Source organism: Ornithodoros turicata, unplaced genomic scaffold (assembly GCF_037126465.1).
Source record: "Ornithodoros turicata isolate Travis unplaced genomic scaffold, ASM3712646v1 Chromosome23, whole genome shotgun sequence".
Lineage (NCBI taxonomy): Eukaryota > Metazoa > Arthropoda > Arachnida > Ixodida > Argasidae > Ornithodoros > Ornithodoros turicata.
Window position 1 is genome coordinate 295,048 of NW_026999342.1, and position 24,525 is coordinate 319,572.

The window sequence follows — 24,525 nt, forward strand, 5'->3', positions numbered from 1 at the left end:
GCAAATATGAAAGTATCAGTTTTAATTTACTGAAAGACCTCTCACAGCTGGCGATAAAAACCGCTATCGTTAGCATCATCTGGATCGCGATACGAAGATTGCGGAATACACTCTCGTCTCCACACCGAACAATAAATTAAGAAGGCCCTCGGGACTCGTTATCTTCAGGCTGGAACGACTTCACAGCAAAATTCTGCAATCTAAAATTTCTTCATAGAGTTGCTCCCCATCAACATCACTGTCGTAAAAACTACCGAAGCAGCTACACTTTTCCTTCAGACTGTCTGTGTTTGTGCCATAACATAAACCCTCGATATCGAGAAGGAATCCGAACATGACGTCAGTATCACGCAAACGGGTGAATCTTTCGTCCATCTCTCTGCGAAGACGATCACTCACTCACCATTTTTACCTCCTTAGTTAGCGCCATCGGCGCCCCCCATGAAACGGCGCCCAGGGCAAGTGTCCCCACCTGCCACACCCTAGATACGCCTCTGCCTAGCTGCAAGGCTTCACGCCAGGTGGTGCCACCATCATGGCTCTATGTGTGAAAAACAGAATAACAAAATACTAGTGGTGGGTAAAAATTACAAGAAGAAAGGCTAAACAAGCCTAAACATGTGAAAGTGCATATAAAACATCAGAGAAAAAGCCCCTGGCAAATGCTAAACATGCAATAGCACGGAGAAAAGTCTAAGCTCAGCTCTGAGTCACCGCACATCGCTACGAAGCTCCAGGGCTAACTCAAGGGCAACAAAATACTAGGAATGCATTTCTAAACAACAACTAAAACAAGATGACAACCACAATACAGTAGGGACAGGGTGAACACAACTAAACATGCGAAAGCATGGAGAAAAGGCTTAAGATGCAAAACGCTACGAAACTCAACAGCATAAGGTCAGTGCCAAACAAGTGCAGTTATGTGGAGAAAAGGCCAAATGGCTACAGCAAATGTAAAACATCGGCCGCATAGAGAAAAGGCTTAATGCGAGCGCGGTAAAAATGCGCAAACACTGGGAAAAACCACTACGATAAATCACTCACGTTTCCCCCGCAGCAATGGAGCGTCCGCTCTCTTCCACAGCCAGACCTCAACTGATGCGGCAAGACGACGCAAGAGCGACTGACCGACCACACGTCCTCACTCCATGACAGCCAGCGCTAGACCGACGCAAGCGCGGCTCTATGAGTGCTACGCATGCATGCGTATGCCGCCATGGCCACCCGGTAGCCAGTGGTCATCCCTTCTCGGGCAGGCGTGCTCGTTTTCGTTCTCTGTTTCCTCTGTGTGAACTCCTAGTGCCAACAGTTTGCTACTCCATTTTGGTTACACTCTTGTTTCTTTGCGCATGTTTATTTGCAAATGCACTATAAAGGGAGTGCGAACTGCACTCACATTACTATTGCGACCAATACCTGAAAATGTTCAGCTACCACGCTTTACATTCACACTTCTTGGGAAGAAGTGGAGAATGAATGTTTCAACGAGGAGAGTCTCTGTAACAAGCTCATCATCACTGATTTTTGCTACATCTCTGTAGACTTGATGGGCTTCAGCAATATAGAAGAGATCTCGCCGAGGCCACTACAGCTAGCCAGGCTATCGGATTCACGGAAGGTGGCGTAACAATTAATAAGTAGTGTCTACTTTCTTTCCGGAATGGAGCATCAGTACCTTTCGAAGTGAGTTTGTTGCGCTTGGTCACTTGGTGTGCCTCGCAAGATTTTTTCTTCATCTTTTATATTTCTCCTTTTTCTTTTTATTGCACCCTGCTCATTATTCATTGTGGAAAAATGAACTAGACATTATAGTGGCAGTTTACCAAGACAATGGACGGTAATAAGTAAAACAAAATGTAGTGGTCTGTGACGAAACAAATAAAGTGCAATAAAAGGAATTTAGAATTCGTTCGTGATGTGCCATAACACTGTCTTAAACTTGTCCTAAAGGATGGCCTGTGGAAACACAAGAGACAGAGAAACACTTACCAAAAGAGGACGAATATAGACCAGACGGTTCAAAATTGTTTCGAACGCGTGCATCATTGCTGCTAGAGGTTGATGCGAAGGTTGACGCGAGGTTGATGCGGAGGATTCAGGCGATGGTGGACGAGGTGGTACAAGGGAGGATGATTGTCTTATAGTAGAGGTTCCTTCTATGAAGTCATATCAGTCCTTGTCGATTTCCTTCTGAATATTTCGTTCGGTAATGCTGTCCTCGACTACGTTTCTGCCTGAAGCTTGTAGCGCTTGTAGCAGATGGCGAGTTTCCTGACCGCTTCGTAGGATGCTTTGAGATTGCAGATTCTGTCCAACTCCCAAGCCTTTGCTAGCTAGCTTTGCAAGGTGTTCATCCTTCCCGTATTTGAAGTTCGAGTATGCCTTTTCAGAGGGGACTACTCTCGGTTGACGCATTGCTGCTCTGCAGACGATGTTGAGGCCGTCTCTCCCACGCCGTTCGTCTGATTAGCAAGCGGGGTACTTCGGTATCTTGTCTCGACATCGAGGAGTAGGCAAATGTTCAACCTCGAGTGGTGTAGATACCTTCAAACCCTCTGGCACGCCAATAGCAGGACGGGACACCAGCCCAGTGAAGCTTTTCAGGTAAACTCTGTTTCTGCTGGTGCTGCTTCAGAACTAGGAGGTTCCTGCAAAAGTGTACCGTAGGGACGTGGTATAATGCTACTTCGGCACATTGAGGACGACTTGAGGATCAGATCTGTCCATCCTGAGGATGTCACCCCATTCTTAGGGTATCCCAAGGATGACAATGTGTGCTTGGGGTTGGTTATCAAAATGCAATGCATTAAACAGCTTGAATAACTTTGATGAGACTCTAGATGGGTAGAAATCCAATGAAACGGCAGGGAAGTACGAAGGGAGTTGCTTCAGGACAGGAGCCGCCGATATTTCGAACAGAGACTGTTCTTCTTCTGGGCACCGTCCTCATCATTGGCATGTATTTAAAGGGTTAGGTGTGACGTGTTAAAGCTTCATGGGAATTGTGGGTCAACAGCCCGGAGGGAAGAAATGGTCCGTACGCGCTTTTACGGCCGGAGTGAACGGCCGCCTCTGTTAGTGTGTGGAGGGGATTATGTGAACGAAGTGATCTCGGGTCCAGGCCAGTTACAGGAATGGGAGGTTCACGAACACGGGGACGGAATGGGACAACAGGCAGGAATTGTCAAGCATTCCGAAAGATAAGGAGGTTAGTGGTTACGTGGGGAAAATTTCAGAGTGAGCAAAGCATTTTTTTAAAGATATATATTCGTAATACAAAGTTGTGGCATGCAATAAAGAAAGCAAAAAGGAGTGGCCATGCAGAACACAGATGATGCAGAACACAGAAGAACAGATGATAAAGGGAATAGACGAGAAAATGTCTGAGCATATTTTATTTGTGAAGTGTTTCTAGGGTGCCTTGTGATTTGGTGATACCGAACGGGTGAAGAGCGTTGAACTTGTGTATAAAAGAAGACTCCCTATCACTTCTGTCATGTGTGGATCTGAACCCGGTTTCCAGAATATATAGTATAATGTTGCCAAAATTGTGACCAGCAACGTTAAAGTGTTCGGCCAAAGCAGTCGCCGAACACTTTAACGTTCCTGACACCTCATGCTTTCCCCGACACCTTTGTTCCTTAACGTGCTGCCCTGTGGCAGGGCTCAGCTAACACTGAGAAGCCTTTGACACTCGGCTATGGAAATATGAAAGAACACTGCGAGATAATTTGTGTCATCGGCCTTCGAAAAGGGCAGTGGTGTAGGGGATAGAGGTGTCTCCACCTGATAGCTATGTGCGCTGCCCAGCTCGGCTGGTTTGGCGTGTGTGCCATGAAGAGACAAGCCTCTTTTCGAGGTATTGCTTCCGCACATTCTAAAAGATGGCTTACCCGGTATGTACTCGGCTTGCTACATATTTGAGACCAGTGTACGGAAACTCATGCACTGTTGGGGACACAGTTAGCTAAAATCGCCTGTCAGTACTTCGCTGTCCCTTATTACCTCGGTTGCGCTTGAGAGTGTTGTGTCAATATTGTATTTGAAGGTTGACCAGGTGCAGCACGTGTTTACTACTCGAAAGAAGTAGTCTTACAACACCTGGAGATTTGAGGTGCGAAAAACGACGTAGTGCACATTTTAGATCCCCAACCGTGTCCCCGACAGTACATCCATCAAGTCGCGACAACACACAGAGTATCCGAGCATGAGTTAGCTGGCGATTTAAAATGTTTACGTTTGTTGAAGTAGAAAGCTATTGCTAGAATTGCAGCTTAGTGTTGATTCTACCTTTAAGCGTGACAAATGCATAGACATTTTCAAACAATTTATTGAGATGCATTGTCGCAGACGTTTACAACTGAAGGCGCCCTCAGCAGAAATCAGGTTCGTATGTCGTCTGGCTTGTTTTGTCTTTAGTGATCTTATCGAACGTCGATTTGCAGCATGTTGAGGTGTCAACGGAAGCTTTCGTGACCCACAGCTCAATCTCTGCAAAAGAACACAGAACTGTCTATTCCGCAATTGCAAAAAGCAGAGTTCTACTCCAGCACTGTAACGGGAAATTGATGCTTATTGATGAACGTATGATATATTCCAGTTAGAATATTTCAGTTTGTAGCCGCACGTGGACAATGACTACGCGCCATTGCAGGCAAGCGGTAGCGCACAAAGCGGTCTGCCATGCGTTGAGAAGCCACCCAGCACATTTTGGCCCTCCAGAGGGAGAGATGTGCCAGATTTGGATATCGTGATACACATCGAGGGAGCGCCATCCCCTCTGCATTTGGTAACCTGGATAGCGAGAACTACACCCTGATCGAATATAGTGTTCCACCTTTAACCATCCCAAATTTCACAACGAACGTGAAAGCACTCACGCGAAGGCACGGAAGCTGTAGAAAAATGATCCCGAAACAAGGAAGGAAGACAAACACGACATGTTCTGAGAACGTGTCGTGTTTGTCCTCCATCCTTGTCTCGTGCTCCTTTCCCTTCACCATGTACCAGATCGTCTGCGCCCTTGCTCTTGTCCCGCTTTCCCAAGCCACACGCTCCAGTATCTGTCGCGGCACGTTACTGTTAACTGCACCACTTCTAGCACGTTCTATGGTAGGCGGTCCATGAACCAATACCACTCTACATTCCCAATACACTCTAACAACTGAGCTTCACGGCATAGCAGGCTGTGCGGCAACCATTGCCACGAATGATATAGGGTTATATCAGTTGTGATTCGAAGACAGAGGGGGCGTACGCTTTTTTGTGTCGATTTGGATACGTGATAATTGACACAAAAAGGCGTACGCCTCCCGGTCTCCTCGAATCAGGAGCGATAACGCTATCATGCGTTGCAATGATCGACGCAGAGCGTGCTATGCGGTGGAGTTCAGTTTTCAGGGTGTAGGTCGTCGTTTTCGGATTCGCCAGCAGCCAACCACCTTCTGGCGGACACGTTGCACCGGAATGGAGTGGAGTGACGCTAATATCGAGCGTTCTGCATGCCGTAACAGCGGCAAGGTAATGGTAATGGTAGCGTGTATTACGCGTAAGTTTTGTATGCTTGAACAGTGGCCAGACAGTATTCCATAACAAGAGTTAAATGCATCACTTCACTCATGATACGCCGCGAGCTCCCGCACGAAGGCCAATCGCAACTTCAATATGAAGTCTCGGCCGACCAGAATGGTTGTTATGTGCCGTCGCAGGAGTTTGCTGTACACTCTTAGGCGGCAACCGCATATAGCAACTTTTGGCAACTGAATCGGGCCAACGGAGCGCCAACTCAGCGTGAACGGAACGGTATCGAAGCTACGCAACCGCATGGAGCAGAATGTCCACGTTCAGGTTGTCATGGGGAAGCGTCGGCGTAGCGTTTACCACCGCTTGTTGCACGCGATGTGGCAATAGGGGGGGGGAAGATATTTATTAGCCGAAAAGGAAAAAAGACGATATGGCAATGCTTATTGTAGTAAATTGCTGCACGCATTGTTTAGTAACATAAATTATATTTTAGCGGTTCTTGAAAAAGTACGGTGCTAATAACATCTAGAAACCAGGTGTTTACAAGATATTTTGAGATACGAAGAGAATGTTGGCTTATGAGTGTTTCTAGCAATGCTCACTAAACAAATATCAGATTGCACTTTTGTTACCGCTATCTCCTCACACATTTCCGATTTCCCATGTGCCACAAATAATATTTTGATGTTCCATTTAGTCACCTTCGCCGTGCACACACCTTATTGCCACCTCCTGCCAAAGGATATATTTTAAGTTGATGTCCATACTCAACAAGTTTGACGTTCCAAAGGGGCGGCCTCCTTGAAACCTCCGATATTAATATATTCACGTCGAAGTCCGCGCGACGGACCATCTGCGTGTCCTTCTAGGAGGCAGGGCGAAGAAAGCAAAGGCCGCAAAAAAAAAAAAAAAAAAGCGGTCACAGGCATGGACACAGGTGACTTTGTCACGTGCTCGTGGCATTTCCTGTGAAGCGTGTTTTCATTGGCGCACACGGTTCCGTCGGGTGGTGTCACTTCTTCTCCTCAGACTAAATATCTGTCCTTGGCAGAAACCGGCTCATCCGTCCGTCGTCTATTGTTCGCTTAGTAGGTCACCGTTCCTTTCAAGTTCTGCTGCCATTCAGTTGGCAAAAGTGCTCCATGCGGTTGCCGCCCTAGAAATTATGGTGGTGGCGGTGATGGTAAAAGGGACCGCCGTTGTCGGCCTCACAGAGGTGGGCAAACGTCACGACTTACGCCATGGGGGACTGTGCGTCCTGGGCCGACTTCTAAGGGAACTGTGCCGACATATGTCTGAAAACGTCTCTTAGAAATGAACGTCACCACATAGCACGCTCCTGGCCAACCGTCATCTCGAATGATATCGTGAAATGATATTGTGAAAACGGGAGGCCTCCTCTTTTTTTAGAGTGAACACTGACTTGAAAATAATAATAATAATGTGTGCTATGTGCATTCTAAAAACAGAACTTCACAGCATAGCAGGCTGTGTGTCAAACAATCCCACGAATGATAGTGTTATCGCTTATGATTCGAAGAGAGAGGGGGCGTACGCCTTTTTGTGGCAATTAGCATATATTAAAATTTCCAAAGAAAAGGTGTACGCCCCCTGTGTTGTCCAATCACATGCGATTACCCTGCCATTCGTGGAAATAGGTGGCGCGAAGCGTGCTATGCGGTGAAGTTCTGTTCTTAAAGTGTGGAAGTTTCACATACAGGGTGGTCCACCAACCATGATAGAAATTCATAGTAAAAAACGTAGACCCTGGAGAGACATGCGGTCAAGGGACTTTTTTCTGCCAATAACTTTTGAAACATATTGGTAACATTTTTACTTCATTTCAATTGGCGGAAAGTTAATTTCTTGAATTGAACTCCGAAATTTCCCAAGGCAACCTAACGTTTTCTTTGCGGAAATGGGTTCCCCGTGGTCATTTTACTCAGTATAACACATAATTCCACTCGTAATGCAATGGCAATTGCCGAAATAAATTCGCCGAAAATCTGTGGAAATGAGCCCTTGGCTCCGCCCCTTTTTTGACGGCTCGTAGTTTGAGCGCAAAGCTACGAAGAAAGGAGGTTACATTGACACGCCACACAAGGGGGGAAAGGGTTACAAGGCGTCGGGTGACTTCATTTTTTATAAGATAGCTCTGATTCCCGCACTCACCGCGCGTGTTTGTTCCGTGGGTAAGGCTTGTAACCCTTTCCCCCCTCGTGTGGCGTGTCAATGTAACCTCCTTTCTTCGCAGCTTTGCGCTCAAACTACGAGCCGTCAAAAAAGGGGCGGCCAAGGGCTCATTTACACAGATTTTCGGCGAATTTATTACGACAATTGCCATTGCATTACGAGTGGGATTATGTGCTATACTGAGTAAAATGACCACGGGGAACCCATTTCCGCAAAGAAAACGTTAGGTTGCCTTGGGAATTTTCGGAGCTCAATTCAAGAAATTAACTTTCCGTCAATTGAAATGAAATAAAAATGTTACCAATATGTTTCAAAAGTTATTTGCAGAAAAAAATACCTTGACCGCATGTCTCTCCAGGGCCTACGTGTTTTACTATGAATTTCTATTATGGTTGGTGGACCACCCTGTATATTTTCACTTAAGTCAAGGAAGTGACAGGCATGTATTTATCTGCTACAGGGTGATTTTATGCGCGTAAGAAAAGACATGCTTACCGTCTTGTAAACGGAGGACGAAACAGTTATCGCCCTGAACCGATACTTTCTTTCCGCTCAGTGGCCCTATTCATAATTTAAAAAAAAAAAAACTATATATGAGACATGCAGGCATTCTTTTGCACGTGAGCATGTCGTAACAAAATCAATGGCTCACGCATGGAAACCGTCTTTGTCTGGCTATAATATTTGATTTGATCAGGCATGGTCTAAGCGAAAGTGGCGTATGTTAACAATTTGCATACTGACGGCATGTCGGCATGCCATTTAGCTCAGCCTGGAACACCGCACTCTGCTCTTGAGAATTTTGTGTTTATTCGTGGCTGCGGAGCTCTGCCTCCTCTTCTTCTTGAGCAAAAGCAGCATACGCTGGAAGTGTAGAGGTCCTCCAGCGCCCTACTGGGTCGCAGAATTTTCCGAATGAGTTACCAACAAGCCCGAGAACGCTAATCTTGCATAATCTAAAGCATCCAGACAAACAAAACCACAGCAAGCAAATGTTATTTCACGAGGCAAGCAGATCTTAAGGCAAACGGCATGACAGCAATACCGGTGCTTTGAACCACATATCGCTTTCCTCTAGGGGGATTTCCCTTTTCCGTAATATCAGTCGTGGTATTCTGGCCGCATCATGATTCCCAATGTTAGTCCTAATTTCAATAACACTTATCTGCCTCAGTTGGAAACAGTGACAAACCTTCGATGAACTACCAGTTTATGTCTGCGTCTGATTGACGGGGCTCCAGAGACCGATTTCCTCGGTTTCCTTCTTCGTTGAATGAGACATGTCGTTACTTTGATACAAACAAGTGCGAACGATAATCGGTTGCGCCGTTCCTGATATATGAACCAAGGGTACCGCTGTTTATGCTTTCCTTCTCCACCTCCTTCTCTAAAAGCCTTTGGGAGACAAGCCAGCACAATGAGAGGAGCCCTGTAACGTCCTTGTCATCGTTGCCGCGGGGCGGCTAAATACTCAACAGGCTGCCGACCGCTGGCTGGGGACCCGGATGAACTATGGGTGATACAGATAAAATGGTTAACTTGAGACTTGTGTTGTGTCGTCTGTTTTTCGTCTTTTTCCCAGTCTCGGGTTTTCGTCATGGATATGGGTGATCTCTTCTTACTTCGTATTTGTCTAAGACAATAACACTCCGCCTCCTCATCGTTTGCCGAAAGTTCATTTGCGAGCCTCGGCGTTCGGCCTGCGTTCTCAACTGAGTGCATGAGGCACGCCATTACTTGACGAGAGAAACGTAATGCTAGTAAATCAACTAACACGGAGAAGTGGGGTAGTTCATGCACAGATCCACTGGATGAAACAGCGCAGGAGGCAACAGCAGGCTGCACCGTAAGCAGGGTATTGAAATAGGCCCGTTTCATCTCATTGGACTAGTTGGAAGCACCGGTTGTGTTGTTTCTATCTTTCGTGGTGTTGTCTCCTGCTATGTTTCACCCTTGGATTTATCGCATTTCATCCCGTGGTGTCGGAAATTTCTCTTCGTTCTTTCTCTCAGAGGGGTGCGACTAGGGGGCCCTCATTCGGTTGGTACCTGGTTGATTGCCGAATTGCCCTTGTCACCGCATCGAGCAGGTACGATTGGCACACGATAGTGATTCTGTAACTTTTTCAACGTCCGACCTGCGTGTCGGCGAGTTTAAACCTATGCACGTTTGCTGCATGATCTAGGCTTGCAAGAACTGGAATCACGGGACGCCGACATCCGCGCGGAATTCGCGAAGGCTTGATTACTGTCTCCACTTGCAGCGGAGAAGAACTGTCTCTTTGTGAGGCAATGCAGTGTAACAGCGTAAGGAACCGCGTAGATATGTTGCCTCAGTGTCCTGGGAAAAATTTCTTGCATATTTCGTTCGCGTATTTTTCTGTAATTGGTTCGAAAATTTCGCGGATCTTTCAACTTGCGAAGAGAAGAGCTCCCGTGAATGTCGTGAAAATCAGTTCCTCGTGAAAATTACTACTTATACAGTAACTTCTCGCCTGTAACGGGACGATCGGCACCGACCAGACGTCCAACGGAAGTCGGGGTCCCATGAAATATTCAACAAAGCGCGTCAATACGGTGACGTCCCGGATTGGTCTCCTCGAACGACCCCGCTCGATGATTGCACAAATCGTTCGAGGGGGCCAATTAGAGCACGCTCCGCGCTGTCGGGGTCTCTGAGAAGGAGTGGGCCAGGAAAAGCGTAAATTGCAGATTGCCTTTCTCATAAATTACGAACGACTAAACGAATTAATCCCGTTCCTTTTATGTTCGTTTCAAGGTAACAGCATATTTCCTTCCGTGATGAGAGATCAGCGCACTTTAGTACTCCTCTAAGGCTTACCACGAAGACCCGAGGGAAATCTATGCTCTTTCTTGCTTTTCTCGTCTTTCTCCTCTGTGACCCCTTCTGTTACGTTAAACCTGCAAATAAGAAAGTAATTTCAGTTTCAATCCACTCGTCGATAGTTAATAAGTAAGTAAATTAGTAAAATAAAGTAAACCTTAGAGGTTTCAGCAACCCACCATGGGTGCTACCTGGTCTATCGCAAGAGCTGTATAGCTATTACACACTCTGAATCTAAATCCCCCAACAATCAAAACAAATCACAGCGGGATCCCTCACATACTCAATCAATGAAGCGGGAAAACAATATAGAACACTACAGATCTACAAACTACAGTGTCAGGAGTTCACACTAAAATGGAGTTCGCACTTAGTGTTCACAATACGGTTGTGAGACCAGTCTCACTCAAGCAGGATACCAGCAGACGGATTGTCTCACGCCATTGTCTGGTACGCCACGGCATGAAAAATCTGTAGCGGGCCGTGGACAATGACGAAGATGTCCACGCGCCTGGAGCACCTGCCTCAGTTCCACCAGCGCGGCCATGGAGATAGGCCACCGTCATCGCCTCTTTGTGGCATACCATTGTCGTGGGTCGGAACTCATGTAGAGGAAGACTATCACACAATCCTCTACATTTTGTGACCCGAACGATGAACATCAAGTTCGGAGCAATTCAGCCATTCACCATCCCAAAGATTTGACAAAATCGACTAGCACTACCACAGCGCTCTATCCATGGAAGTCACCGCCATTACTCGGCTCACGACGACAGCATCACGACTGCCCTTCTCCTATCGACTGACTCGCCGACCGCTCACGTACCGCTCCCCTCCACGGTACCGATTCGGACGACCATGCAACGATCCGACCGCTCACTGGTCTCCGGCTCCTCTAACCGGCTATCGCATGACGGCTTCCAGGGACCGCCCTGCGCTGTGCACGGACCCCGGCACACTCACGACCCGCCGCTTCCTTTGTGCATCTCGACGCTCATTCGCAGCCGGCCGCGACACCAGAGCAAAGTGTCAGAGCAAATTCGCGGCCGCCGACGCCACGGCACGCAATAGCCGGCGTCTCGCCAGTTATCCCGGCAGTTCTCACAGGTACGCAGCCTCACTTCCTGAGACCCTACGAGCTCTCGCTCCCGTGCCGGTGGCGGCACCCCAAGCCATGACTCTGACGCCCAACAATTCGCCCCTCATCTGTCCCGCTCATCGAGAGCTTCTCGCAACGGGTATTGTGCCGTACCACGAATACGTCCAGTAGTGCACGTCATCCACAGGCGCCTCTTCCTCTCTCCCTACGGTGTAGACGTAGTTCACCGTTCTTCTTTCTCGCCGCTCTGGATCTGGAGCACATTCTTCTTCATTGCCCTCACTACGAACCTTCCCGAGCCACACTCTCCGAGTCTCTTCGTCAGCTGGACTCTCGCCCTTTCTCCCTATCGAAATTGCTTGGTCCCTGGCCCAACCCAGCCCAGCAACGCTCTGCGCTCAAAGCTCTTCTGAAATTTCTGGACACCATCGGTCAACGATCGTTATTGTGAAGGGGCTCGTTATTTTATTCCCCACCTCCATCCAGCAATGGGGTAGAGTATCGCCTGTGGCGATGAAACTCCCCACTCTCCAAGGTCGAAAATAAAGTTGTTGTTGTTTCTCGCCGCTCCGCGTCTGGAGCGGGGGGAGCACTGTAGCGGGCCGTGGACAATGATGAAGATGGCCACGCGCCTGGAGCACCTGCCTCAGTTCCACCGGCGCGACCGTGGAGATAGGCCACCGTCATCGCCTCTCCGTGGCATACCATCACCGTCCGTCGGGGCTCGTGTGGAGGAAGACCATCGTCCTCTACAAATCTTAGGTTGGGGTTCATCTGTCGTAGAACATTCAGGTTACAGCTAGAGTCTGCAAACCACAGTCGACGAGAAACGTCGTACGTGACGCTGTGTAGTAGTCGGCGGGCGTCGTGCGCTGTGAATGGAATAGCACGACATCGGCGCATACTATGTGCCTCTGTAGCGAGACAGTCAGTCTTTTCATTGCCAGGGATACCGCAGTAGCTGGGTACCCACTGGAACCTAACCTCGTCACGGTCCTGGACAACAGATCCGTCGATATGAGCAACGTGCTCCGGCCTCCAGCGGAAATATCTCCTGCCGGTGTGGCGATATGCTCTGGGATATCGTGCCTCCTGGTTCGAGTTCAAAGCGGACTAAGCCGACATTTCTCTTAAAGCGTCTAACGACAACACATGGGTAAACAACACTGCCCCCGCCCGTATTCGTAAACGGCTCTCCTCCCAGTCTCGGCGTGGCATCTGGCAAACTGACATCGCCAGTATCTTTGCGGGCAAAGTTTACTTTTTTCTAGCTCCGTCTTGCGGGGAAACACGAAATCTCAGATTTGGTAGGTAATGATCGCACGTGCCAATGGGTTGGAGAGTCTTATCCGGTGACTTCTAGCTGTATTTCACGGCCCATTTAAATGGGGCATGGCCCGAACGGCTTTTTTAAGCAATTATTTTGCATGTTAGCGTAAGAGCACACATTTTAGAGCCATCTTAGTCAGCAGGTGTTTATTGGTTCGCTTTTTTTCTGCCCCTTCTCTGCTAGCAAAGAAGAAATAGACAACGCTGTGAACTAAGTGACCAACAACCCTTGATCAACTGTGAACTGGACCAACTGTGAACAACACCAAACGTGTGGTCAACTAATGTTACCAACAAATATGCGACCTGCTGTAACAAATGTGACCAACAGAAAAATATTATGGTGAAGTGTATGGTGTGAACCGAAGGTGACCACCAGATGGAACAGCCACCGAACTTTGCGGCGAACGTATCATCGCTATCTGTCGTGTGTCCTGTTGGCGTGGCCCGTTTTTTCGTGTTTTCTTTTTATTTGTTGTTGCCTTTTCTCTCTCTCTCTCTCTGTTGCATCTTGCCGCCCGTGTCGGCAGGCAGACCGCTGGTAGTGGTGGTGGTACTGCTGAAACAGCTCGCCGTTGTCGGGCTCGCAGGTGTGGGCAACATCGCGACTAACGCTCTGGGGGAATGTGCGTCCTCGGCCGACTTCTAAGGGAACTGTGCTGGCATATGTCTGACAGCGTCTGGGGAAAACCCAGGAAAAGCCCCAGGCAGCACAGCTGACTGCACCGTGACCGCACCGAACCGTGCACGGTCGTTGATCACTGGCGGCTGTCCACATCACGAGCCTTTTACTTGATGCTGCCTGGTTTCTTCACATGGGAGCTCTGTACTAGCGCAGTTCGAACGCCTGCTGTGCACGAGAGAAAATGTGCAGACAAAAATGTGTCAACCAGTAGTGGAATCAACATAATCGTCCTGCTCGCACTGCATGCTCCGTGGAACTACAAACAGGTTGCAATAACTGTGAAAAAGTGACAAGGTTCGTTCAGTCAATTTTTAATAAGAACGAAATGACGATTAAATGCAAGGTTCGTTGCAGAATATGCCGACTTTGAACATTGTGTATCGACCAACTCAGACAGTGTCGCCGGTCACGCATGTGGATGCATCCGTATATTAATGATATGAGGTATATTAATATTAGCATTAGAGTCCTCGGTATGCAAGAATCGCGGCGTAGTCTGGCTGTAGCCACGGCGCGCATGCTCAGTTAGTGGAGAGGGAAGAAGAAAGCTGGTGCAGAACCTTTGACGCTGCGCACCGGCCAGTGCAGCTGTGATGGTCACAGGTTTAGATGTGTCAGCGTGGTCGCGCCATGAGTTATGGAAGCTGTGCGAAGGAGCACCAGCGAAAGGAGGCAGAGGCACCGAGATGGCGCCGCCAAGCTGAGTCGGAAGAATCCCGAAAGGCGGGCTTGGCTGCGGATGCTGCCTTGAGTTAGCGTTGTGTAGGGTCGTGTGAAGGGTTGTGTAATGTTTTTGAACGGTCATTGAAGGGATGTGTAGCGTTGTGAATGGCAGTCCGAAAGGGGTTTTCAAGTTTTAAAGCTATGCATTTCCGTCGGACCCACAAATGGATCGACCATGTTTTTGTACTATGCTCTGGCGTAAGTCTCTTCCTTGTAATGCGATATCTACGACTACTTGCCGGTTGCCGTTGCCTTTATATCAGTAGGGGACGGGTGTCCAAGACGAGAAGAAAACAGAACGTGACATATGTCGCACGGATACTTGCCATGCTTTGCCTTTCTTGTATCCGTACATTACTGGCGTCCCGGACACGCACTCGTCGTTTAACCCCTGAGTAGACAGGAAGTAACAGGGCTCCCGCGTAGTATTCCTTGTACGCGTGAGGTAATACGTCTCCTTCTGTAATGCTGCGAGGACCTGTAGGAACAAGTAAAGAAAAATGCAGACCCTGTCCTGACACGTCACTGTCAAAATCGTTAGCATAGATACCGCTTCAGCTTCGACGTCTTGCCCGCCGCGCAACCAGAAAGGCCGTCTCATCTCGGTCACTTTCATTCCTCATAAAGTAACTACACACGTAACACTTTAAGGCACAACTTCTCCGCATTAGCTCATTCAAGGTCAACCATTGCAGAGGATGATACCACGCCTGATTTGAGAGGAGATGGAGCTGCAGTCAACATAAGCGCAAAGTGCCATAAAAAGGCGTATGTCTTCCATTCTCCACAAACGAAGAGAGACAACGATGTCATTCATTATGGCTGGCAAAGAGAAGAGTACGGACAAAGTGGTCTTTAGGGGGCACTGCCCCTAGTCTCAATACAGTGACGTCATTCCACACGATGGTGCGCTTTCCCGGTCTCTTATGAACTCGTGGATCGCATTACATGACGTAAATATTGTGGGTCCCTGCGTGGGATATTCGCTTTGTGGTAGTTTCTCATCGTGGTTTAAGCTACATCACTATGATATGCCTTAAAGTGACGCACCTGAGACACAGTATTGCCTTCGTTACATCCTGTCTTCTTCTTAGTTCCTGCATTGCCATGAACGGCGCCTAACAACAGGCAATCAGTCAAGAAAGTGGCTAGCTGAATCATGTTTCACCCGTACTTCTCGAATGGTACGCCTCAAGTACCACGCAAATAGTGGTGCTCTCTGTGTTATGAAAAGCGCCTGATGCTTCAGGGAAAGATCACCAATACAATAGTTCTACTATTGGCTGCTGACGTTCCGTAATCCTGAAGGACAGGTCGCACGCTGGTTCCAGACCATCCAGGAATATGACTTCACGCCACAACATCGCAGAGGCCGGGATCACGCCAACGCTGATGCCCTATCTCGACTTCCTTGCGAAGGAAAAGATTGCGGTCATTGTGCGCATGCGGACGATCATAACGTCCTCGCTCCAGCGCGTCCGCTAAGAATTGATGTCTCTCTCACCCACACAGCCTGCGCCGTTGGAGTACACTCCGAAGAGAACCTGGACCACATGAGGCGGGCGCAATAGTAGGATCGGAACATTGGCCCCATTCTTCTATGGAAGCGAGCGGGATCTCGACCATCGTGGGCCGAGGTGTCAGGACAATCAGATCAGGTCAAAGGCTACTGGTCGCTGTGGGACTCCCTCGATTTGCATAACAACCTCCTATACCGGGTATGGGAGTCTCGTGACGGACGGAGAAACCAGACATGAAAGAGATGAAAAGATATGAAAAGACCAGATATGAAAAGCGCCTGATGCTTCAGGGAAAGATCACCAATATAATAGTTCTACTAAGAAAAGAGATAAGAAAACGCATATTGCTAGGACTTTTCGCAAAAGGTCGACACATGTCTCTAACCTTGGCATTACGGCACATGCACTTGACACATGTTGGAAAATCGATTTCCCTGGTAAGGGCGAACAATGGTACCTCAGCTCCGAGTGAATCAATCAACTACAGAGTGGTTGCTTAACACGTCACTGTAGACGTTGATAAATTGACTGCACTGTTTCTTGGTACCCAGACCCAGTTTACGAATGGAAATGTGAAATATGTTGTAATACATGGTAGCTGCTTCCTGGGAATGAGAAAATATCCAGTGAAATACAGTCAACACAAGATATAGAAAGATACAGTGAAAGCTCTGTTTATTAGCATATAAACTTTTATATAGCAGGCTGCATTTCAGGCAGGTGCAGTACTGGACAGACGTTTACGGAACAGGCTCCGGCGCATTTATTCCTCAGAGTGAAACGCTAGCACTTAATGGTATCGTACGGGTTTACAAACAGGCCACTGGGCTACCCAGGCATATGTCGTTAAGCCCGTACGGCCCGATTCGCTGAAGCGTGTCACTCTGAGGAAGGAAAGCGCCGGAGCGTCTTCCGTAAACTTTTGTGCAGCACTGTACCTGGCAGGTGGGCTGCAGGTGCATGGTGAAATCGAGTCCACTGGATGAATGCTTTTAGGCTAATAACAAAAAAAAAAATAGTATGTGTGTTTATATATTTATCACTGCATAGTTGCTTCCAAGAATACGTGAGTCACCAAGCTACCGCAAAGCAGGAGTTTTTGCAAGGCTTTACGAGCTCTCCAAATGAATCCAAATGCTTTCTGGATAGGAAATAAAACGAATCTTTTGGGTGCTACACTATATCCGTCAGACGACACCATATGCCCTAAAAATTCATGTAAAAAATCATGACATGTAAATCAGAGCGAGATTTCCAGTGAAGGTTGTTCAGGCTCTGGGAAGTTTTGCCTATATACTGCTTGCAACAGGTGAAGGGGCAAAAATAAATCACATTGTTTGTGCAAACAATAAACTTCTTGCGATGGTTTGCAGTACAGAACAGAGCCTTAGGTGGAAGGTTTACCGTCAGGATCATTTTTGAAAGCCTGCACGGGCGACGAAGGACTATACCCTTAGACCTGAGGACTTCGCAGGCTTTTCGCCATGACAGTATTGTATGCTTACAACAGGCTGCTCGAACCTGTAAGGAACAGAGCAATTTTTGCACAGAGCCAGAAGACGTTTAGCAATTATTTGAACTTTTGAGGTACTTCTATGGTCGGGTATAGCAAAATAAAGCCAGCAGAGTAAAGTCAGTCTATAGTTGAAATATCAGGATCTCTACGAACAAGGGCTCATTGGGTTGACTGAAGTGGCCTCTGTGATTAGTTATTTGCCAGTTTAGTCATGGCTGTTGTTTTGTTGTTAGTTGTGCTGTTGTTTGTGCATTGCGTTTGTGTTTAGTTACTGCATTGTTGTTTCAAAAAAACAGTTGCTTCAGCTTGTTTCTTATTTCTATCACTTTCATACACCACTTTCCTCGTCATTCACCACTACACGTATTTGTTGTCATGGATACGCCACTATTAGAATACTGTTACCACCTGTGGGCGTGGCCAGAAAAAGAAAGATTACATCGGATATTTAACTTGTTCCTTGTCCATCGGACTTGTTCCTTGTCCATCGGATATTTAACTTGTTGTTCTCTTCCCTAACAATAGTCACGATCTCCAGCTGTACCAGCACCAGCACCTACATTAAAGTGCTTCAGCACCTCCGCGGCTCCTCCTGGGATGTCCTGTGCTGACCCACGTCAGCTGCTTACATCCCTGATTCTGTGTTCTGTGCCATATACCTGAGCTAAGCAGCTCTGGAGAACGGGAACTACTGAGCATTCAACCCCGTAGGCCCTGTTTCTGATTAGGAGTACCGATGACCGCGGAGTCTTACCCCGTTCTAGCAAAGGCATGGGAATCATCGACACGTGTCTTACATGATAAAGGAACCCCTCCAAGCTTATACACGCTGCCATACACGACATCTATCTCACCACCTCCGGGATCTTGCCCATCCTCAGCATCTGGCCCATCTTCGTTCCTCGTTTACAAGACCCCCTCCACCCTTGTCTCGTATGCGGCGCCCATGTGAACAATTCTTCAACCCTCCGTGCACAAGTACATTCCTGGTAATCCTTAACAGTAACGCACCAAGCACTGTAGTCCGTTAACTTACACTGCGCAATGTCCATACCCTTCACACCCGCCGAAGTTATGCATACAGGGTGTCCCAGGTAAAATCGAACATATTTGTCAAAAACATATACAGTCATGTCTGGATTATCCGTACACCTCGAGAGTCATCTACAGAACGGATTTTTGTTCTGAAAACGGCAACGATATCACGTAACCGAAAAGAACAGATGTTCTCATTGGGACATGGTAGCTTTTGTTATTGAAAGTTAATTAAGACATTGTCGTAGGAGTGTAGGAGTTTACGGATGCCCTCCTAATTATTGCCCTTCAGCATATGCTATATTGTACAGTCGACCCGTGTTTATCCGGACGGCTCCGTTTCCTGTGAAAATGTCCGGATAGCGGGGAACCAGATAAGTGAAACACGAAAATCCAGGGTGATCCTAAAAGGACATCTTTATTGACCATCACACAGAAAACTATCCATTGTCATATGTTTCATTCTAATACACGCATCCAGTTCTTGCAAACCTTTGCTAATGACATTAACTTGCGAAATATTGTTCTGTTGCTCGAAGAATACTAGCGCTGTTCTCAGTGCCGCTCTCGCATTTTCTACCGTCACAGTTGGTGCAGTCCCGCTTTCATCCAAGCAGCACACAATATTGGGCCCATGTAGGCTGGTCATTGGCTATACGGGTCCACGCGGGCAATATGGAACCCGTTTCGCCAAGATTTTCCCCATATTGGCTGAAAATGGGCAATATGGGCCCCATATTGCCCAGTTTCAGCCAATATGGGGAAAATACTGGCAATATGGGCCCCATATTGCCCGCGTACAGCCCATATTGACTGAAAATGGTACGTACCCGTGTTGCACAAATGCCCATGCAGCACGGCAAGATTGAACGTTGAAGCGTGTGAAATACTGTACAAATCTCTCTTGGGGCTTCTTCCCATGCATCCGGCGGCTGTGGGCCTTGGTGTGCCCCGGCAGGTTGCTTGGCGTCTTGTCACCGCGGGCTGGTTCGACGCACGTCGGGCTAGCCTGCAATGGCGCTTGGCACACGGCGTTTTACCGCTTCGGGACCGTCTGGCTCGGTACGGAGTCACCACTCCTTTCTGTCCATTCTGTGCTTGTCACGAAACTGCGGAACACGCGTTTCATCAGTGCCTTGTGCCCGATACGCTATGGCACAAAGTTGAAGTCCTGTTCGGTGTGTCACCCATTCGGTGGGCTGTCATTCAAACGCTCTTTCAGCCTCCCGTCCCGCATCGCGATAGGAAACAGTTCCTACTTCTGGCAGTTGAGATTAACTACCAGGTGTGGATTTCTCGCTGCATTGCAGCACAGGGTGGCCGCATCCGTAGTGTAGCAGAAGTGCTAAATCTTGTTCGAGCAGGGGTTCGTCGCGCTCTTCGTAGAGAGAGAGCTGTGCTCGGAGCTGTGCACTTTGCAAGACGGTGGCAGACATCTTCGGTCCTCTTTGAAGATGATAGAGGTACGTATGTGCTTCACTTTTAGGTGGCCAAGTACAGTGTGCCGTTGTCATGTTCGCAGCTTTCCGCGAGTATTCGTTCGTTGCATGGTGACGTCCAGCACACATATTAATCTAGAGATCATATTGCTCTAGAGTTGGCATCTACGTAGCCTTAGTTTAGTCCGTGTGAAACGTTAGAGGGAGCCAGTCTGTGTGGCTGGTCTTCCGCTCTGATGCCAATACAGAGAGGGAACTTGGCATTGGCAGTTCCGTGGGACTGCTTGTGTCCTTCAGCAAGGCGGGCGTAGCACCTGTTCTTCGTTTTTTTTTGGGGGGCAATGCCGTGTTTCTTTTTCGTTTTTTTTTCAGTCATGTGAACGTGGATCAATTAATTAGATCCTCAGAAATAAAAAAGCAAAAGTCAGACAAAAGTAATATGAGTGGTGAATATTATACAGCATAATGCTTTATTATTACACGGACTCCCCGTTGGTGTTATCACAGAAATATTGGCAATATTGGCGCAAAATGGGCTTGCCAATATGGGCAGCCCATATTGGACCAATATGGGCAATCTTGGCAGCCCACATGGGTCCAATATCGGACCAATATTGGCGTGCTGCTTGGGCATCAGTAGGTTCCTCTTGAACACTACGGAAGCGACGACACTGACGATGTCGTCATCTGTGATTGCAGCGCAGGGGTCCTCGTTGCGGACCTTCTCAGTCTGAAATGACCAGACTGCTCAGTGGATTACTTTTGTGTAACGTACAAAGTCGGAAAGGGAGAAAATTCTTCCTAGCAACACCCTCTTTGTGTCAGTCAAAAGGAGGCCACCAACACGGTCCTCGACCTCGCTTGACTAGGTGTGGGCCAAGAGTCCTTCCTGGACAATCACCGGAAAAATGAAGCCGATTGTTAGGTATTAGTCACTTCTGTTCCCTGGAATTCTCGTCCGAATCAGGAAGATGAAGTCCGGATAAACGAGGGCGAAATACATGGGGAGAAATCCGTCCCCATGCTTTTTTGTCCGGATACCGCAGGACCCCGATAAACGCGGGTCGACTGTAACTGATTTCATTTAGAAAAAAAAAAAAACTATATATATATTTTTTAAGATATGTTAGCTGGGACATCTTGTATTTTAACGGTCAGTTATTAATTATCAGTCAGTCAGTTATTGATTATTAATTAATTATCAGTCCCTGAAGACGGATGGACAGCTGCAATTTACGTTCCACAGGACGGAGTTGAGCAAGGATTCAAGCTCCTCCACACAATGTCACAGTAGCCGAAGTCTTCTTCTTTTTTTTGATTTCGTGTTAGCGACGCGAAGCAACTGTGGCTATGTGCGGCGTAAAGATATGGACACATGGAGAGAGGACGACAGGAAGGAGTGGACTGAAGTCCTCGCTTTGAGAGACGACTCCTCGGCGACACCTAGAGTTTGGATAATCCTGACGGACAGTAAATGAGCGTTTGAGGTATGGTCTTCTACTCCGCTAAAGTAATGATCACCGATATCTACTCCACGGTTCTTGACGTGCACAACCAACCCATGTCCCTGCGACACTGTGTGTGGTTCCAATGGGCACCAAGTCACTTAGGGCTGAAAGCTAACCATGTATAGACCTGTATAGCGCTAGGCAAGACGAGTTCATGATACTGGTGCGCCGTTAATGGTGTCCCCCTGATGTCCTCTGGCTGCCAACCGAACATCCACCGCCTCGGTACCGGTAGCGGGCAGCTCTTTGTGCAGGATGCTGTCAGGACTAACGCCTTCTTGCGACCTGTTGGCGATATCTGAAAATCAATGGCGGAAATGCGAGAGAAAAATAATTAATTTCCTGGTATGTTCCATTGCTGTTTTGAAATTTTAATATTAAATTTGAACAGCAACAATAATAGATGATGACGATCAGATGGGGTGCTTCACCGCGGTGGTGCGGTGCCCTAACCCATTGCACGTGGAACATTATATGAGGATGATGACGGAAGGATGAAAATACGAGGAAACATTACGGCGTCTGGAGCAATCCAGTGGAAGACAGGATGTCCATGAGCAGGTGAAGAACCCGACGATGGAGCACAAGCTCTTCATAGGGGCTAAGGGGTGCACCCAAGTTAAGCGGTCATTTGCTGATACGGGCAAGCTCATCACACAGTATCCACCTTTGCGGGCAGCAGAGTGCACATTCCATAAGAATGTGCTGCTCTACGAAAAAAAAAAATAAGGGTGTGAAAAGGTGGTAACTGTTATCGTTGCCACCAAGGTCAACATAGACGTCTGATAAAGGGTGTAAAAGGGCGGTAAAAGCAATTATCATATATCCAATTTGCTACAAAAAGGCGTACGCCCCCACCGCTCACCAAATTAGAAGCAGTAACCCTATCACTTGCGACAGAGAGTGATGTAGCGGGTAGAACTTTGCGACCTTTTAAGCACAACATAAGCGACAACCATTACCTCCTAAAAGGTGTATCTGCTCCGCCCTTTTGTCTAAGAGTTTGGGTGTAAGAAGAGAAGCTTGTGTCACAGCATGTGATCACGCACTTAAATTGTGGGGTGAAAGCCACATTGAGGCGGAGTCTACGCAGGACGGATGTAAAATGTCGTAATAATATCAAACTAATATTAATAACATTAATGTTAAATTTGAAGTTACTGCACTACAATACGTAATCTACCTTAAATTGATTCACCTCAGTTACGCCGTTTTCAGTCTTACACTTTTCGCCACGAGTAATGTCTAAGAACAGACAGGCGGAGAAGTGGCTACTCGGATCATGAGTTACCCGTGCTTAACGACAGATAGGCTTCTAGGATCACCGAAGTGACCGCATAGAACAGTGCTGTCTGTCTGGGAGGACAGACACCAGCCGCATGAGACAGAGATCACCGAGACAACAGCCTCACTAAAAGTACAGAAAGAAAAACCGCGACACCTGACTCTCAACGCGCTAACGTCAGCAGTTGTCTTGGGAAACCATGTTCCCTGGGCGAACAGTGAACTGACGGCTGCACGTACTTCATCAATAATTGTTGATTTAGACAAGATCGACTGCTTGCCTTGTCATACCTGGCTCAGTCTCAATTAAATTTCAAGACCAACAGGAAGTATAGCATGAAATTATGTGCATAACTTGATATTTCCTTCCAACTAGACAACTGAGGCAACAAGTAATGCAACGGAAATGTAGTGAAGCGTATTCGAGTGTTTAACGAGAATCTTTTCGTAGCAGCTGGCAAAACTAAGCGGAACGTTTCGTCTTGATGCCTTTTGACCTTTTGGGTATATTGTTATCATTCGTGTAAAGAAAATGAAGGACATCACGCAACGGTTTGACAGATGTAAGGTGTTTCCAGTGTAAGGTGGTGAGAAATGGGACACAGATTCGTTTTCGAACGTTATATTTATTTGTACTTTTATGTGAAAAAAAAAATCAAAGAGCGCTTCTTGGCTGCAATAAACGACGCGTGAGTCTAACACAAAATCATACTATGAAATTGAAAAGTCACCGTCGTCTGCTTTTGCCCGAGCTCTAGAGGCACAATTAAGCCTGAAAGACGCTGAGCTTGCGAAACGACATCGATGTTGGAAAATTCAGCAAGGCTTTAACCTTGCTGTCGATGGGGCGAATGCCTTCGCTGCTTACCAAGAACTTGTGGGCCATACTATCTGCTCTTGCCACAAACGACGAAGACGAAGATGTGCCTCGGATGCTGCGCGCCACTACGCCTGCCAGCCAGGGGCCGGATTCACAAAAAGCTCGTGCAACGGAATCTGTCGTAACTCCGTCGTACGGGAAGATACGACGAAGTGTAGATTCACGAAGGGCGCGCGTCGCAAAATCTTCGCAGCTTACGGCGGAATCCTGCGAGAGCTCCCGAGCTGTCTTACGAAGAAAAATGGCGGCGTATTTGGCAGCGGTGGAATTGGAGACGACAAACAAAGACTCCGTAATACGCGTCCACTCATTGCACTTTGCCACATAACCTACGAGATAATCCCCGAAGTGTCAATGATGCACTTTTTGCTTGATAACATTCAACAAATGCTTCAATTTTGTGCTCCGTAACATCGGGTCTCAGGGATTTTTCAAGCATCCCCCCAACACCCCGCTAAGACACCCCCAAAAACCTTGTCACACCCCTCCAAACTGTCTGCAAGAAAGGCCAAAAAAAGCCATAAAAGCTGCAAATATGGCTGCACCGCTTACAAACCCCCGCAGTTGGTCTTCTCGGAAATCTCGGCAGTTGGGCTTGGCGGACACCGCCACCACACAGGCCCAGCGAACACCGCCACACTCATCATCTCGCATTGCGCACATCGCCACCTTCACTTCACCGCTTCCCGGACCCGATGGCTACCGTCCTCAAGCCCACTCCACGTCGGCCCACACCGCCACTTCTCCCCACTCCCTCCCTTGCGCACGCTGCAGACATCCACCAACCTGCCAACCTCCTCATGAAGAACATTGGCTGCAACCGCAACAGACGTTGTACGCCCGATCTCCCTCCATCTCCACGGTCATCAACACCCTCTTGCACAGACGCCCCTGTGTCCTGGCAGGGGAGTACCTGTGGCGGCCTATCTGCTCATGCCACAGGC

General features: G+C 47.8%; 1 protein-coding gene across 1 annotated transcript; it reads right to left on the minus strand.

Annotated features, from left to right (window-relative positions):
• Positions 1–4,321: 4,321 nt before the first annotated feature.
• LOC135373284 (uncharacterized) lies at positions 4,322–16,065 on the minus strand. The gene is made up of 5 exons (XM_064606510.1): positions 15,450–16,065; positions 14,726–14,877; positions 10,561–10,640; positions 8,215–8,280; positions 4,322–4,494 (listed from the first exon to the last, which is right to left on the minus strand). Exons 1-5 carry the CDS (start codon positions 15,558–15,560, stop codon positions 4,376–4,378), a joined length of 528 nt encoding a protein of 175 aa, XP_064462580.1. The 5' UTR covers positions 15,561–16,065; the 3' UTR covers positions 4,322–4,375.
• Between the last annotated feature and the right edge of the window lie 8,460 nt (positions 16,066–24,525).